General features: G+C 43.2%; 1 protein-coding gene across 1 annotated transcript in view; it reads right to left on the reverse strand.

Annotated features, from left to right (window-relative positions):
- IL17RE (interleukin 17 receptor E) overlaps window positions 1-13,006 on the reverse strand; it is a 42,406-nt gene extending 29,400 nt beyond the window's left edge. Inside the window, exons 1-3 of the mRNA XM_032209580.1 lie at window positions 12,666-13,006; window positions 6,340-6,355; window positions 2,132-2,287 (exon numbers count right to left, since the gene is read on the reverse strand). Of these exons, the coding sequence (XP_032065471.1) occupies window positions 2,132-2,287; window positions 6,340-6,355; window positions 12,666-12,788 (295 nt within the window). The 5' untranslated portion in view covers window positions 12,789-13,006. The remainder of the gene's footprint in view (window positions 1-2,131; window positions 2,288-6,339; window positions 6,356-12,665) is intronic.
- Between the last annotated feature and the right edge of the window lie 284 nt (window positions 13,007-13,290).

The raw sequence follows: 13,290 nt of genomic DNA on the forward strand, positions 1-13,290 counted from the left end.
GCATGTGGGACAGATCTACCCCCCATCCCCGCCCTAGCTTGATTTTTATGCATGCGCCTCGCCCCACCTTGTACAATCAGATGGTAGACAGAGTGGGCCGGGCTTAACTAGGGCTTTTTTGTGGGGGGGGGGGTAGAGCATACATTAGGTGCAGGAGTGAAAATCAGTCTAGGGCTTGTTTTTGGGATAGATCATATTTTGGGGGGGAAACACGGTATATCAGTAAAAGTTTGCAGTTATTTTAAATTCACTGGGTCTCTGTATTTTAAAGAACCATTTGTGCCTCATTGTTCAGTTCATTTGCGATTGAGTGTGAAAATTTTCCAGGCCCGTGAGTGTGTGAGTGAGTGACCCTAAGCTGAACCTGAGAGCACCCTTGTGTAACAGAGGCTGCTCCCCAAAAATAGGTGCTCCATTTACAAACTCTATACATTTTCAACCAGGGCGATGGGCGATGGTTCTGACATGGCCCAACCAAATCAGGTGGGTTGTTTTTTGCTGGAAAGAGGTGGTTCAATTCCATCATCAAGGAAATTACAGATAGTCCTCGACTTACAAACCATTTGTTTAGTGACAACGCCACCGAAACAAGTGATTTATGTCATGTAACCACCATCTATTACCTTCCTATCCTGTTTCTCTGAAAATAAGCCATCCCCAAATAATAAGCCCAATCGGGCTTTTGAGCGCATGCGCTAAAATAAGCCTTCCCCAAAAATATTGCAACATAGCAGCCACTATGAGGTAACCCCGCTCACCATCTCCTGCAGCTCAAAAATAATAAGACCTCCCAGAAAATAAGGCCAAGCACTTATTTCAGGGGTCGAAAAATAAATAAAACCATGTCTTATTTTTGGGGAAACACAGTAGCTGGCTTCCAACAAGCAACATTAATGGGGGAAGCTGGATTTGCTTAATAACCTTGTGATTCACTTAACAACAATCACAGGGAAAGGTCGTAAAACTAGGAGTGATACACTTCACAACTGTCTTGCTTAGCATTGGAAATTCTGTTGCCAACTGTGGTTATAAGTTGAGGACTACCTCCACAATTATGGATTTATGACATCTCTTTAACTTAACAATGGAAATACAGCACTGTGATATTTAACATCTTAAAAGTGGGGTTTTTTTTGTCCCCATGACAAAATTTATCTACTGATTTATGAAATGTATACGCACCTAATAAGGTGACTGATCTCTATGGTCACTGACATAAGATTGGGAAACTGCTTCCTGTATTACTATGTCACAATTCTTTTCAACTTTATTGAAACAAGAAAAGGGTCATTCTTTTTCAGCATCATTTCGCTTTGTTTAATTTTCTAGCTCAGTGGGAAGAATGGATGGAGTAGTCCAAATTCCAGTTGTGTATATGGAAGACATCCAAACCTCTTCCTTTCTATCCTTCCGCAGAGCACTCCAGTCCCAGGACAATTGCTGGGATTGGGTGAGATTAGAATGTGAGTTGCATCAAGGAAGTATGTTTGTGGTGTGGTTTAGCGTTGCTTGTTTTATATTCTTTTGTCAGTTGTAAGCTGCCCAGCTGGCTTTAAGATGGGCAGCTACACCGATCTTTTAAGTAAATAGGTAAAGGTAAAGTTTCCCCTGCACCTGCATGCTAGTCGTTCCCAACTCTAGGGGGGCGTTTCTAAGCCAAAGAGCCAGCGCTGTCCGAAGATGTCTCCGTGGTCATGCGGCTGCCATGACTAAATGCCGAAGGCGCATGGAACACTGTTAACTTCCCACCAAAGGTGATTCCTATTTCTCTGCTTGCATTGCTACATGCTTTTGAACTGCTAGATTGGCAGAAGCTGAGACAAGTAATGGGAGCTCACTCCATTATGCGGCACTAGGGATTTGAACCGCTGAACTGCTGACCTTTCTGGTTGACAAGCTCAGCGTCTTAGCCACTGAGCCACCGCATCCATTTTAAGTAAATACTGTAATGTAAAAATTAAATAAATAAATATAATAATGTATTCAAGCTTTTTCCTTAGAAAGGCGTTCCCATTCCAACCTGACCTATAACCCTCCAAATGTTCTAGGAAGATTCCCCCCAAATATTGCACCCTCAACAACTTGGGCTGCTCGTCAGCAATCTTGTCCCCATCTTCAACACTTAACATACCTGTAGAGTTCAGAGCCACATAGACCTGCAGACAAGTCTGTTTTCCATTCTTGCAACATTGAGCGGTGCTTAGGAAAAGGGCTGGCAACTGCTGAGATGGGCTTTCCTGCAGCTGGTTCTGGCATTGGGAACAGAGCTTGGGTAGATTTCCCTCTCCTGTTGAAGAGAGTAAAAAGTGAGAATGGAAGGCAGAGACCAATCAATTGTTCTAATGTCAAAGATAGAGAGATAAATAGGGAGAGGAAATTAGTGGAGTCCAGAGGTGAGTTCCGACCAGTTCGCACCTATTTGGTAAAACCGGTTCGTCAAATCTACTGAACCGGTTAGAAGAGGTTCCACCAGTGGACCCGGAAAGCAGGCCACACCTACAGAAGAGGTTCCAAAATTTTTCGAAACCCACCACTGGTCCTTGGATATGATTATTCTACACTATCATGCTCATATTTATAAAACTCAGTGCCTCTGTGAAAGGTAAGGATGACTACTGTGTTTGTGGTACAATCAAAACATTGCGTGTGTTGAAGTTGTTTTAACGCAAACCAAAGATGCCTTTTAAAAAACAAGTTTACACCATATTCTTATGCATGCCAGTGCTGTGTGTGAGGTAATTTAAGGTGGTTCTGACAAGTGTCGTCGGCATCTTCATATCCGGTCACATGGGCGGCAAGCCACTCCCACCCGGTCACATGGGCGGCAAGCCACTCCCACAAAGGAGGCCACACCCACAGAGTAGGTTCGAACAATTTTTGAAACCCACCACTGGTGGAGTCACAAAACAGAAGCAGATGGGCCCAGGGCAGCGTTTGTCCACAGGGACCCAAACATTCAAGATAGTGGCCTCAACCATGCAAACGACCCGTGTAAAAAAAGCTGGAGCTTTGATCATATGGTTACAGCTCTCCTGTTGACTTTTTCAACCTTCGTCTTTGTAGACATCCATGATTCACAATTAAAAAAAAAAAAAACAGAATTCCAAATCAAATTTTAAAAGACAACTCCTTCAAATCAAACTTAAATCTTAGTGACTCTACGGTATTTTCTTAGCAGGAGTATGGAAGTGATTGGCCACTGCTAACTTCCAGGCAGATTTTTTTTTGTTGTTGGTTGGTTTCTTCCTAGTCTACCTTATAGGCGAAATGTTGCTTGGTGGTCTCCTATCCAGGTCCTAACCCGATCCAGTCTTGCTTAGCTCCAGATTAGGTCAAGCAGGTACTGTGTTATTATAGCATATGTGTGCCTTCACTCCTCTCTTTCATATCACTTCATATCATTCAGCAACAGCAGTTTTGGGGAAAGCTCTAGAGACAAACCCAAAGGTTTGCAGGCCACATAGGACTTAAGTCAGTACCTTCAAATACAGAGCAAAGAACAGCAAATCAAGTCTTTAATAAATTAGGGAAGAAGTTTGTAGAACAGTATTAACCTTCACCACATTAAGATCAGAGGTGGGTTCCTACCGTTTCAGACTGGTTCAGCTGAGAAGGTAGTAACTTGGCCTGCCACATCCCCAAACCGGTTCTCTTGGTGCCGCCATAGCAGTGGTGGCTTCTGGATCCCGTTGGTATGGTGCAACGCAGCCCGGCATCCACCACATGAACGTGGTGCAGCGCACGCATGCATCCTTACCTCTTGCAACGCCTCTGCGATGCTCCAGCTGCTCAGCGGAGCATCGCACAGGTGCCATGCGCTCCATGCGCGTGCACAGAAGCGCCAAAGAGCTCAAATACAGGTAAGGAGCTCGGGCGGGCCTTCTGGAGCACCATACCGGAACAGTACCAGGTGCTCTGGCCAGGCACCGGTATACTCATACTGGGGCGTACCGCCTCCAACTCACCACTATACCATAGGCACTGCCATCTTGGTTTTTTTGGTTCTGCACATGCACAGAAGCATTTTTAAAATACTGTGCATGTGTGCATAGCACAATCAAACGGGAGTGTGCAGCACGTCCCTAAGTGAACCAGCAATAGCAGCAGCCGGAACCCACCCCTGATTAAGATGTGGGGACTTCAACACCCAGAATTCCACAGCCAGAATGTTGAGAAACAATGAATTAAAGCATCAAGCTAGAAAGTGGGAGACGTGAGTTCTAGTCTTGCGTTACACACAAAGCCAGCCAGGTGACCTTGGTCCAGTCTCTCTTTCTCAGTCCGAGAAAGAAGACAGCAAGGGAAATCTTGAAAACCACAGCTACCTGCCCAAGCAGCCACCAGAAATGAAAAATTGACTCAAAGGCATATATACCCACAATTTTTTAAAAATCCCATTGAGCCTCCTAGAAAAATAAAACAAACCCAAATATTTTAAAGCTATAATTAATAACTGTGTAGTAGGGAGGCCTGAATTCCAGTGCCTGATCTTGAGGCCACGTTGGGCCTCAATTCAAATTTTGAAACTGTTATCTTCCTTGGTTGCTATGTGTTTCAATCTTTGTATTTATGACGGGAATCGTTTTTTTTTTAATTTTGCCCCCCAGAGTTATTTGTTGAGATGGGCAAGCCACACGGATTGAATAATGAAATAAATACATGCGCAAGCAGGCAAATTGCACTGCAAACAGGTTCTAGGGCAAAGTTTACATTAATCCCCACACACGCAGCATTTCTCCCTGAAGGTGTGTTAGGCAACAAAGGTGTAAGGCATCAAAGTGCAATGCGTATGCCTCTATAGAAAGAGAACAGACAGTAATTCCCACCCAAAACCCATCTGTGTTTACGTGCTCCCTGGTAAGGGACCACAGAGGACTGAATGCTCTTGGTGACACATTTCCTGATTAGGATTTGTTTGATTTTGTCTTTGTCTGATGTGCAAACTCAGCCATTATCTTCCCTTTCATGTAATCCTCAAATAAACAAATACATTTACTGACCGGATAAGGATGCTTGTTTGGATACCTAACTGGCATTATAGGGTCTATACAATAGCCGATTGTTAAGTCTATTTACAATGGCTACTGGCCCATACTCCAAAGGAAAAAGGACAGAAGTAAAACAGGGCAGGATTTCTGTAGTATAAGCACTTAACATAGAAAAAAACAAGTCCTCTATTATAGTATGGGCATGCGCTTCTTCTGTGATTCTCCAAAGCAATCAGCACACTTGGTTGACTGCATTCACACAGTGACAAAAGAAGGATGTTTTAAAGAACAATAATTTGTTTTTGGTTCACACAGAATGATAAACCAATAATGAGTGAGTTTCTACATACAATAGGATACAATAGCAGAGTTGGAAGGGACCTTGGAGGTCTTCTAGTCCCCCTGCCTAGGCAGGAAACCTTATACCATTTCAGACAGATGGCTATCCAACATCTTAAAGACTTCCATTGTTGGGCATTCACAACTTCTGGAGGCAAGCTGTTCCACTGAGTAATTGTTCTACTGTCAGGAAATTTCTCCTCAGTTCCAAGTTACTTCTCTCCTTGATTAGTTTCCACCCATTGCTTCTTGTTCTACCCTCAGGTGCCTTGGAGAATAGTTTGACTCCTCTTCTTTGTGGCAACCCCTGAGATATTGGAACACTGCTATTATGTCTCCCCTAGTCCTCCTTTTCATTAAACTAGACCTACCCAGTTCCTGCAACCATTCTTCATATGTTTTAGTCTCCAGTCCCCTAATCATCTTTGTTGCTTTTCTCTGCACTCTTTCCAGAGTCTCCACATCTTTTTTACATCGTGGCGACCAAAACTGAATGCAGTGTGGCCTTACCAAGACATTATAAAGTGGTATTAACACTTCATGTGATCTTGATTTTATCCCTCTGTTTATGCAGTCTAGAACTGTGTTGGCTTTTTTGGCAGCTGCTGCACACCTCTGGCTCATATTTAAATGGTTGTCCACTAGGACTCCAAGATCCCTCTCACAGTTACTACTATTGAGCAAGGTATCACCTATACTGTACCTGTGCATTTCGTTTTTCTTGCCTAAATGTGGAGCCTTACTATTTTCACTTGGTGCTCTCTGAGCTTGGTTGTTTTCTTGCAGACATTTCATTACCCAACAAGGTAACATCATCAGTGCTGGTCAAGATAATCAATCCGATGAGAGCGCCAAGGAGCCCTCATTGGTTGTCTACTGCTCCAACCTCAGCCCAATTGAATACAGTGAGACCTTTTCCGCCCCCCCTCATTCAGATCCCAATTGCTATCTCCATACCCCTGGGTTTAAATTCAACATGGAGTAAATTCCACAAAAATGTAAATTTTCTTACCATAAGTCCTGCAATCCTGCAAAACAAGGAAGAAAGGTAGAATTAGAGGAGAAACATTAAATCAAAGGTCTCTCTTTATAAAACAGAACATTCACCGAACAGTAAACAAGCTGTCTGAGGCCTCTTTAGGAGGCCTTGAGGGTGCGTATTGAGCGTGTATTGAAAATATTTACTGGGCTTCAGGCGGCCAATCCTTGCTGAGGATATAATTTTGGGGACTTTCGTCACCACAAAGATACCATGGCTGCTGATCTTGAAGGTCATCTACATGGCTGTGTAAAATCTGCAACGCCATGGTATAAAAGCACCATTGCTGACATAACCTTCATGGGAGTTTCCATTCAGTTGAGAAGCATCGCACTAAGGGCTCTTCATAAATTCTTTTGAAAGACACCCAGATTCTCAGGACTTGAGCAAATATTAATTCTTCTAAGAACGAAGGGATTGGGGAGAATACTGCAGCTGCCCACATCCCCCGTGTAATTACGTTACTTCGTTTACCAAATTCTGCAATGACTTTAATATGGCCTAGTCCAGGGGTCTCCAAACTTGGCAGCTTTAAGACTTGTGGACTTCAACTCCCAGAATTCTGGCTGGGGAATTCTGGGAGTTGAAGTCCACAAGTCTTAAAGCTGCCAAGTTTGGAGACCCCTGGACTAGTCAAAAACAGATCCACCAGATGATCCTGCCTCCCCCCACCTACACGATCCTCTATTAGTCATTTGCAATAAAAGATCAAGGATCGGAAAGTTAGCTTTCTTTCGATATTTCTCTCTGCGGTTGTTGACAGGTGATTCTTATCGCAGGAGATTGGCAATTCAGAAGTCGGCTTTTGCTCTCGTTTTGTTTCTCAGTGTAGGGAGATTTGGCTTCATGCATTTAGTATGCCCACAGATGTGGTTTTCTGTTCCTGCATGAGGGCAACCTCTGCTCTAACCAAGTGGATGCATAGAGAGAGAGACACACCTTCAATTGTGTAACACTTTGCCAGTAACAAATCACTGAAAAACATTTGAGCTGTGTGTTTTTGCTGCAGCAACATTACTCAATCAGTTCTGGGTACAAGGGGAAAGCTGGGGATTTAAAGCTGGGATAGGCAACCAGATACTTTCAAATTATTAAAATCTTACTTAGGAAACAAAGCTTTAGTCATAGAAAACTGGCTAAATTCAAATGATTTTTTTTCCTTTGGTTTTTACACTACTCTATTAAGTTCCACCAAACACAGTTTTAAGGGAAAAAAACACCCTGTTTTGTTTTGGGACTTTATTTCCACATCCCCAGATAGCTTACCCAAAGCAAGGGAATGTGGGAAATGTAGTTCAAAAAAATCTATATGTCCCCAATTATAGGGCAACAAATACAGAGTAATCCTTGATTTATGATCACAATGGAGTTCAAAATTTATGTTGCTAAGTGAAACATTTGTTAAGTAAGTTTTGCCCCATTTTATGACCTTTCTTGACACAGCTGTTAAGTGAATCATTACAGTTGTTAAGTCAATAACCCTGTTGTTAAGTTAATCTAGCTTCCCAATTGGCTTATCAGAAGATCACAAAAGCTTGATCACATGACCGCTGGACCAGAGGTGGTATTCAGCCAGTTGGCACCGGTTCGGCTGAACCAGTAGCGGAAACCACGGGTGGGCCTGCCTACCCGCCTACCCGTCTCTATGCTGTCCTATTTAGGCACATTTTTGAGGCCGGGCGCATGCGCAGAAGGCATGCGTGCACGATCAAAGTGCATGCGTGGAAGGGGCAAAGCGAGTGGGTGCGCAGCGAACCGGTGGTAGCAAAATGTGACACCCACCTCAGTGATGGATGCTACAACTGTCATAAACACATGCCAGTTGTCAGACATCCGAATTTTGATCACGTGACCAAGGGGATTCTGCAAATGCCTTAAAAGTGGAAAACGGCCATAAGTCACTTTTTTTCAGTGCCAATGTAACTTTGAACGTTCACTAAATGAACTGATGTAAAGTCAAGGACAACCTGTACTTACTATGAAGAATAAATATCTTACAGCAGACAGTCAAGTTTTGTTTAAAATTGTCTCTGAGAGTTTGCAACACAGTGAGGAATAAAAAGCAAGCTTATCTCATCAACCATGGTAAAGACAAGGTGCCCTTGATTTCCTCCTCCCCCCCAATACTGTATCCATACCAGTCAATCATCATCATTTCCCTCTTCCCTTCCCATCACTATTTCCTTTTATGCCATGTCATTTATATTGTAAAAAGGATGGCAGTGATTATGATGATTGACGCATATAGCCCCTTAGGAGTTTTTTTTTCAGTCGAGGAGGAAAGGGGTGTGAAATACTTGATAATTATTTTTGTTAATCAATAAATGAAAACTGCTGGGGGGTTTTTAGCATGGAAAGTAAGGTGGAGGAAAAAGTTTATTCTGTTAAGGGTCCAGTTGTGGTATTAATGTTTAGGGCACAAATATTTGGCTGGAAGTAAGGGTTAGCTGCTGGAGGTTCACAGGGGTTTGGGAGAACCTCTAGCTAAGATTCTGTGCAGTTCGGAGAACCCCCAAATCCCACTCCTGGCTGGCCCCAGCCATCCCTCCCCTCCCAGGAGTCTCCACGCAGCCCATTTTGGATACATGTAAGTTTAGGGCCCGTGCGGAGGCCCAAGGAAGGTGAAAAACAGGCATACCAGAAGTGTGGGCCTCCAGAGGGCATCTGGAGCTTGAGGAGGGCAAAAATGTCCCACCCATGGTGCAGGAGGCCACACCCATCATGCTCCACCCAGCAACTGGACAGAGAACCCCTTGCTAAAAATTTTGAATCCCACCTCTGGCTGGAAGACAAAATATCAGGAGGAAAACATGGAAACCAGACCCCTGTGTAGAATTGTGGCAAAAGAGCACAGAGGTAATATTGAGAATTTACCCTACATTAATAGCTAATTTTGCTCGAGTACAAATTCACTATTATTACATTACATTAATCCATTTTCGGTAGCAATACCTACATCAAAATAAACACAAAGTCTTTGAAGCCTTAAACCTGTTATGGAGTGGGATATGCTATTATATAAGCAAGTAAAGTAGAGAATGGGCAGAAAGTCAACCGTTTGTTTCTTTTTGCTACAGAGAGTGCCAACTGAAAATTGTCACCTGTCATATTTAAGTAGTCACAAAGTGATTAAAGAGCTTTGCAAAGGAGGACAAAATGCTAAACTTCTGGGTGAGATTAACAGAATAAACAGCCTTAATGGGGCAAAAGTGTGTAGCTACCAAGAAGGAGAAGGAGAAGGAGAAAGAGGAGGAGGAAGAGAGGGTGGGAGAGTAAGCAGGGAAGAGGAATAGGTAGTGGAAGAAGAGATGGAGAAGGAGGAGAAGAAAAAGGAGGAGGAAGAGGAAGAGGAGGGGAAGACAGGTAGAATATAAAGTTATCCCCCCTCCCCAAAAGGAATTGTATTTTGGGAAGAAAAACAGATCTTGCATTTTTTTGCACAACACAGGAAAACCAACCAATGGAAAGCTTAACCCACAACCCCGAGGATGACTGCATCTGCTAAATATCTCCCAACACTCAATTATTTTTTAAATAGAAGCTCTATATGCACCATCCCTAAACTTATCTGCAAACTAAACAGAAGGCATACTAGAAAAAACCTACTTCTGTTAATAAATGTACTACTGACACAAGTTATCTGCTTCAGTTGATGCAGGAGTTGATATTTTTCTTAAGCCAATGGCAGTTTAGTCCTCTACTCCAGTGCTATCCCATCATGAAGTTCTAACAGTTTTGAAGTTTGCCCCTCCATCATTTCCCTCACCTTCTCTATGTTCTTCTCTACTCTTTAGTGATACTTCATAAGTTGTAGAAAATCCTTGTTGACTTTATTACAGGCTCTGAAAGTGATGAAGTTAGAAGAACAGGCTTCTCAATTCCCATTGATCAATTCCAGTTACCTATTTCTTTTAAGACTTATTCTTTTGGGGTGTCCCTTCCTTCCTCCTTTTTGAATGAAAATTGGACCATAAGAAAGGCTGAGTGCCAAAGAATTGAGGCCTTTGAACTATGGTGCTGGAGAAGACTCCTGCGAGTCCCTTGGACTGCAAAACGATCAAACCGCTCAGTCTTAGAGGAATTCAACCCTGACTGCTCTTTAGAAGGCCAGATCCTGAAGATGAAACTCAAATACTTTGGCCACCTAATGAGAAGGAAGGACTCACTGGAGAAGAGCCTAATGCTGGGAACAATTGAGGGCAAAAGAAGAAGGGGACGACAGAGAATGAGGTGGCTGGATTGAATCACCAAAGCAGTAGGTATGAGCTTAAATGGAGTCCAGAGGACAGGAAGGCTTGGAGGAATGTTGTCCATGGCGTCTCAATGGGTCGGACATGACTTCACAACTAACAACAACAACAACAACAATCCCTTGATGCACCTTAACGACGGTGTGTTTGTATTGCCAATCTCCGTCAGTTTCTCCAGGGTTGAAAAATTAATTAAAAGGAAAATTGGAAAATTAAAAGGAAGTCGGTGTTTGCACATGTATGTGCATGCAAGAACTTATACTCTCTCACACCCACATTATGAGAACTTTATTCGGGGGAGGGGGAGGGGGAAATCCTCTTATCTTTGTTGAATGCATAATTTAGCCCTAGGGATCTTGGGTTTGACAATGTAACATATAGCTCTTGGGAAGTTGCTATTGGTAGGTTACAATCTGGATATTAAGATTGTATCATCTGATCTGACTGCCCATTAAAGGCATGGCACTAGATGCAGGGGTTAGGGAGATATTTGCTTACTTAATTTTGCCATTTTTTAAAAAACCAATCTACAAGTCAAAGCTAAACTGTCATTCAAACGTCAAAATATTTTGGAACTGAATACTGTAACGTTGTTCACTGGTGTTCTTAAACACATTGTGCTTGGAAATGCATGTATGTGTGAAAATAATGTACGAAAGGCATTCCAAAAGGAATTATTTGCAAAACTGTGAACTTGTACTAAAATTCAAAGACATGCACATTAAAATACATGCAAATTGTAATACTAACTCCAAAAACAGTCCGATTCACTGAAATCAACTTTACAGATTTGCCAAAGAAGAGAGGTGGGGAAAAAAACCCCAAAATGGACAAATTTCTTTATTGCTGCTTGCTGGGTTCTTTCATGAAATGTTCAGAGAAATGCAAGCATCTTTAGCAACAAATAAATACATCACTTTTGGTGACATATCATGCACACCCTTTAAGGCTAATGTAAGCATTTGAAATTCTCCAAAACTCTGTGCTGTTTAAAAATTCTTTAACTGCCTCTGCTGCACAATAACATATTTTTACATGTTCGAGTATTTCTACACAGACAGCTATTCTACCATTCACAACTGAGATTTTTAAACTTTATTTATTCGTTCTTTTTTTGACCGTAGCTAGTGGGGTTTTTTTTCCCTCTTTAAAATGCTAGAAACCTCATTCCACTGCTCCTTCCCCATTTTCTCTGCTCTCTTTCCAATACTCTGTCAATTTTGTTTGGACTGTTTGAGGAATTATCAACAGTACATTGATAATTGATTGGTCGTCCACATCATACTGAGTGATAAACTGTTGCACCTTTGTACTGGTTTTGAAATCAATTATTTCAGCCATGGATAATTCTGCCCGAAATCTGTGTCCTCTGAGCTTTGAGCCCTTCTCCATCTGATATTCTTTATGACTAACTCAGCAATGAACTAAATACTCCCTGCATATATTCAATCACATTTCCCACTTATTATGATTTTACAGCTGAGCTTTAACCTGCAAGGCACGGGTAAAGGTAAGGCTGGACTCGGTTACTAAGAGGACAGACAACATACTGATATAAGAGGGACCAGACTCCATCAAAGGTCACATTTTTAGCAGCTTTGCTGGAAATGGTGAATGTGGCCCTGTCAATGTTGCTAATGCCATCAGCTAATCACATTCGTGATGTTGCTAAACACAAAACCTCCAGCTCTTGGATGGGCCACATCTGACCACACGCGACAAATGCTTTTTCCCCCCTTCAAACACATCCACAATCAACCACAAGTTAGCTGTGGAGATCAGAAGGATATCCTTTCCTCATAAGTTCCCACCTCAGAAACCACATGGCCCTCTGTCTCTCCACTGTCTATCGATGCAATGAACAGGCGCTGGAGAAGGTGACTGCTTCACTACTCCTCGTGGCTTTCATTCCCATGAACCAAGAAGAAATCAACTTCCAAGGCATCCTCAGCATTTGAACCCTTGTATCATCTGAGAGGGAAGACCTCCACCCAGCCACCTCCCCCCCACCACCCTAATTCTTCTCCCCCAGGAAGAGAATCTCCTTACAAAGTTGGTGAGGACTTCTCCGCAGGGACACGGCTGGTGGGACTGGAGCGCAGCAGGCCGGAGGTTCAGCAGGAAGGCGTTGAGGAGGAGCAGCAGCAGGACTCTCCGAGTGGGACTCCCCATGGGTTGCTGGGCTAGACCTCAGCTGGGCTGGAACATGGCTGTTGTTAAACAATCCAAGACCAAGAGTCAGATCTCTCTCTCGGCAGCATATCTAGGCCAGGGTAGCTGCCAGCGTGTCTCCACCCCTTCTTCCCTTGCACACCGCTTTACTCTGCCCTGCCCTAACCTAACTAAGCTTGCTGGGCGGCATTCTTTGGCGGCTGCTGTTCATGCTGCTGCTGATAAGGACAGCCGGAGTTCTGCAGGGCTGTCACTGGGAAGGCGGGGGATAGGGGAATTTTCTCTCTCTCTCTCTCTCTCTCTCTCTCTCTCTCTCTCTCTCTCTCTCTGCCCCATCCTATCCAGAAAACACGTTAAGTCTGTGGTAGCTCACGAAACTGCTGGGTTTCCCCCCACCCCCAATAAAACGTGCTAGTTGGGGGGGAAAAATGAGCCACCACTCTTCCTGATTTATTTATTTTTCCCCTCGAGTCCAGCACATCTCGACTTCTTCCTGGGGAAA

This window comes from Thamnophis elegans, chromosome 2 (genome assembly GCF_009769535.1).
Source record: "Thamnophis elegans isolate rThaEle1 chromosome 2, rThaEle1.pri, whole genome shotgun sequence".
NCBI lineage: Eukaryota > Metazoa > Chordata > Lepidosauria > Squamata > Colubridae > Thamnophis > Thamnophis elegans.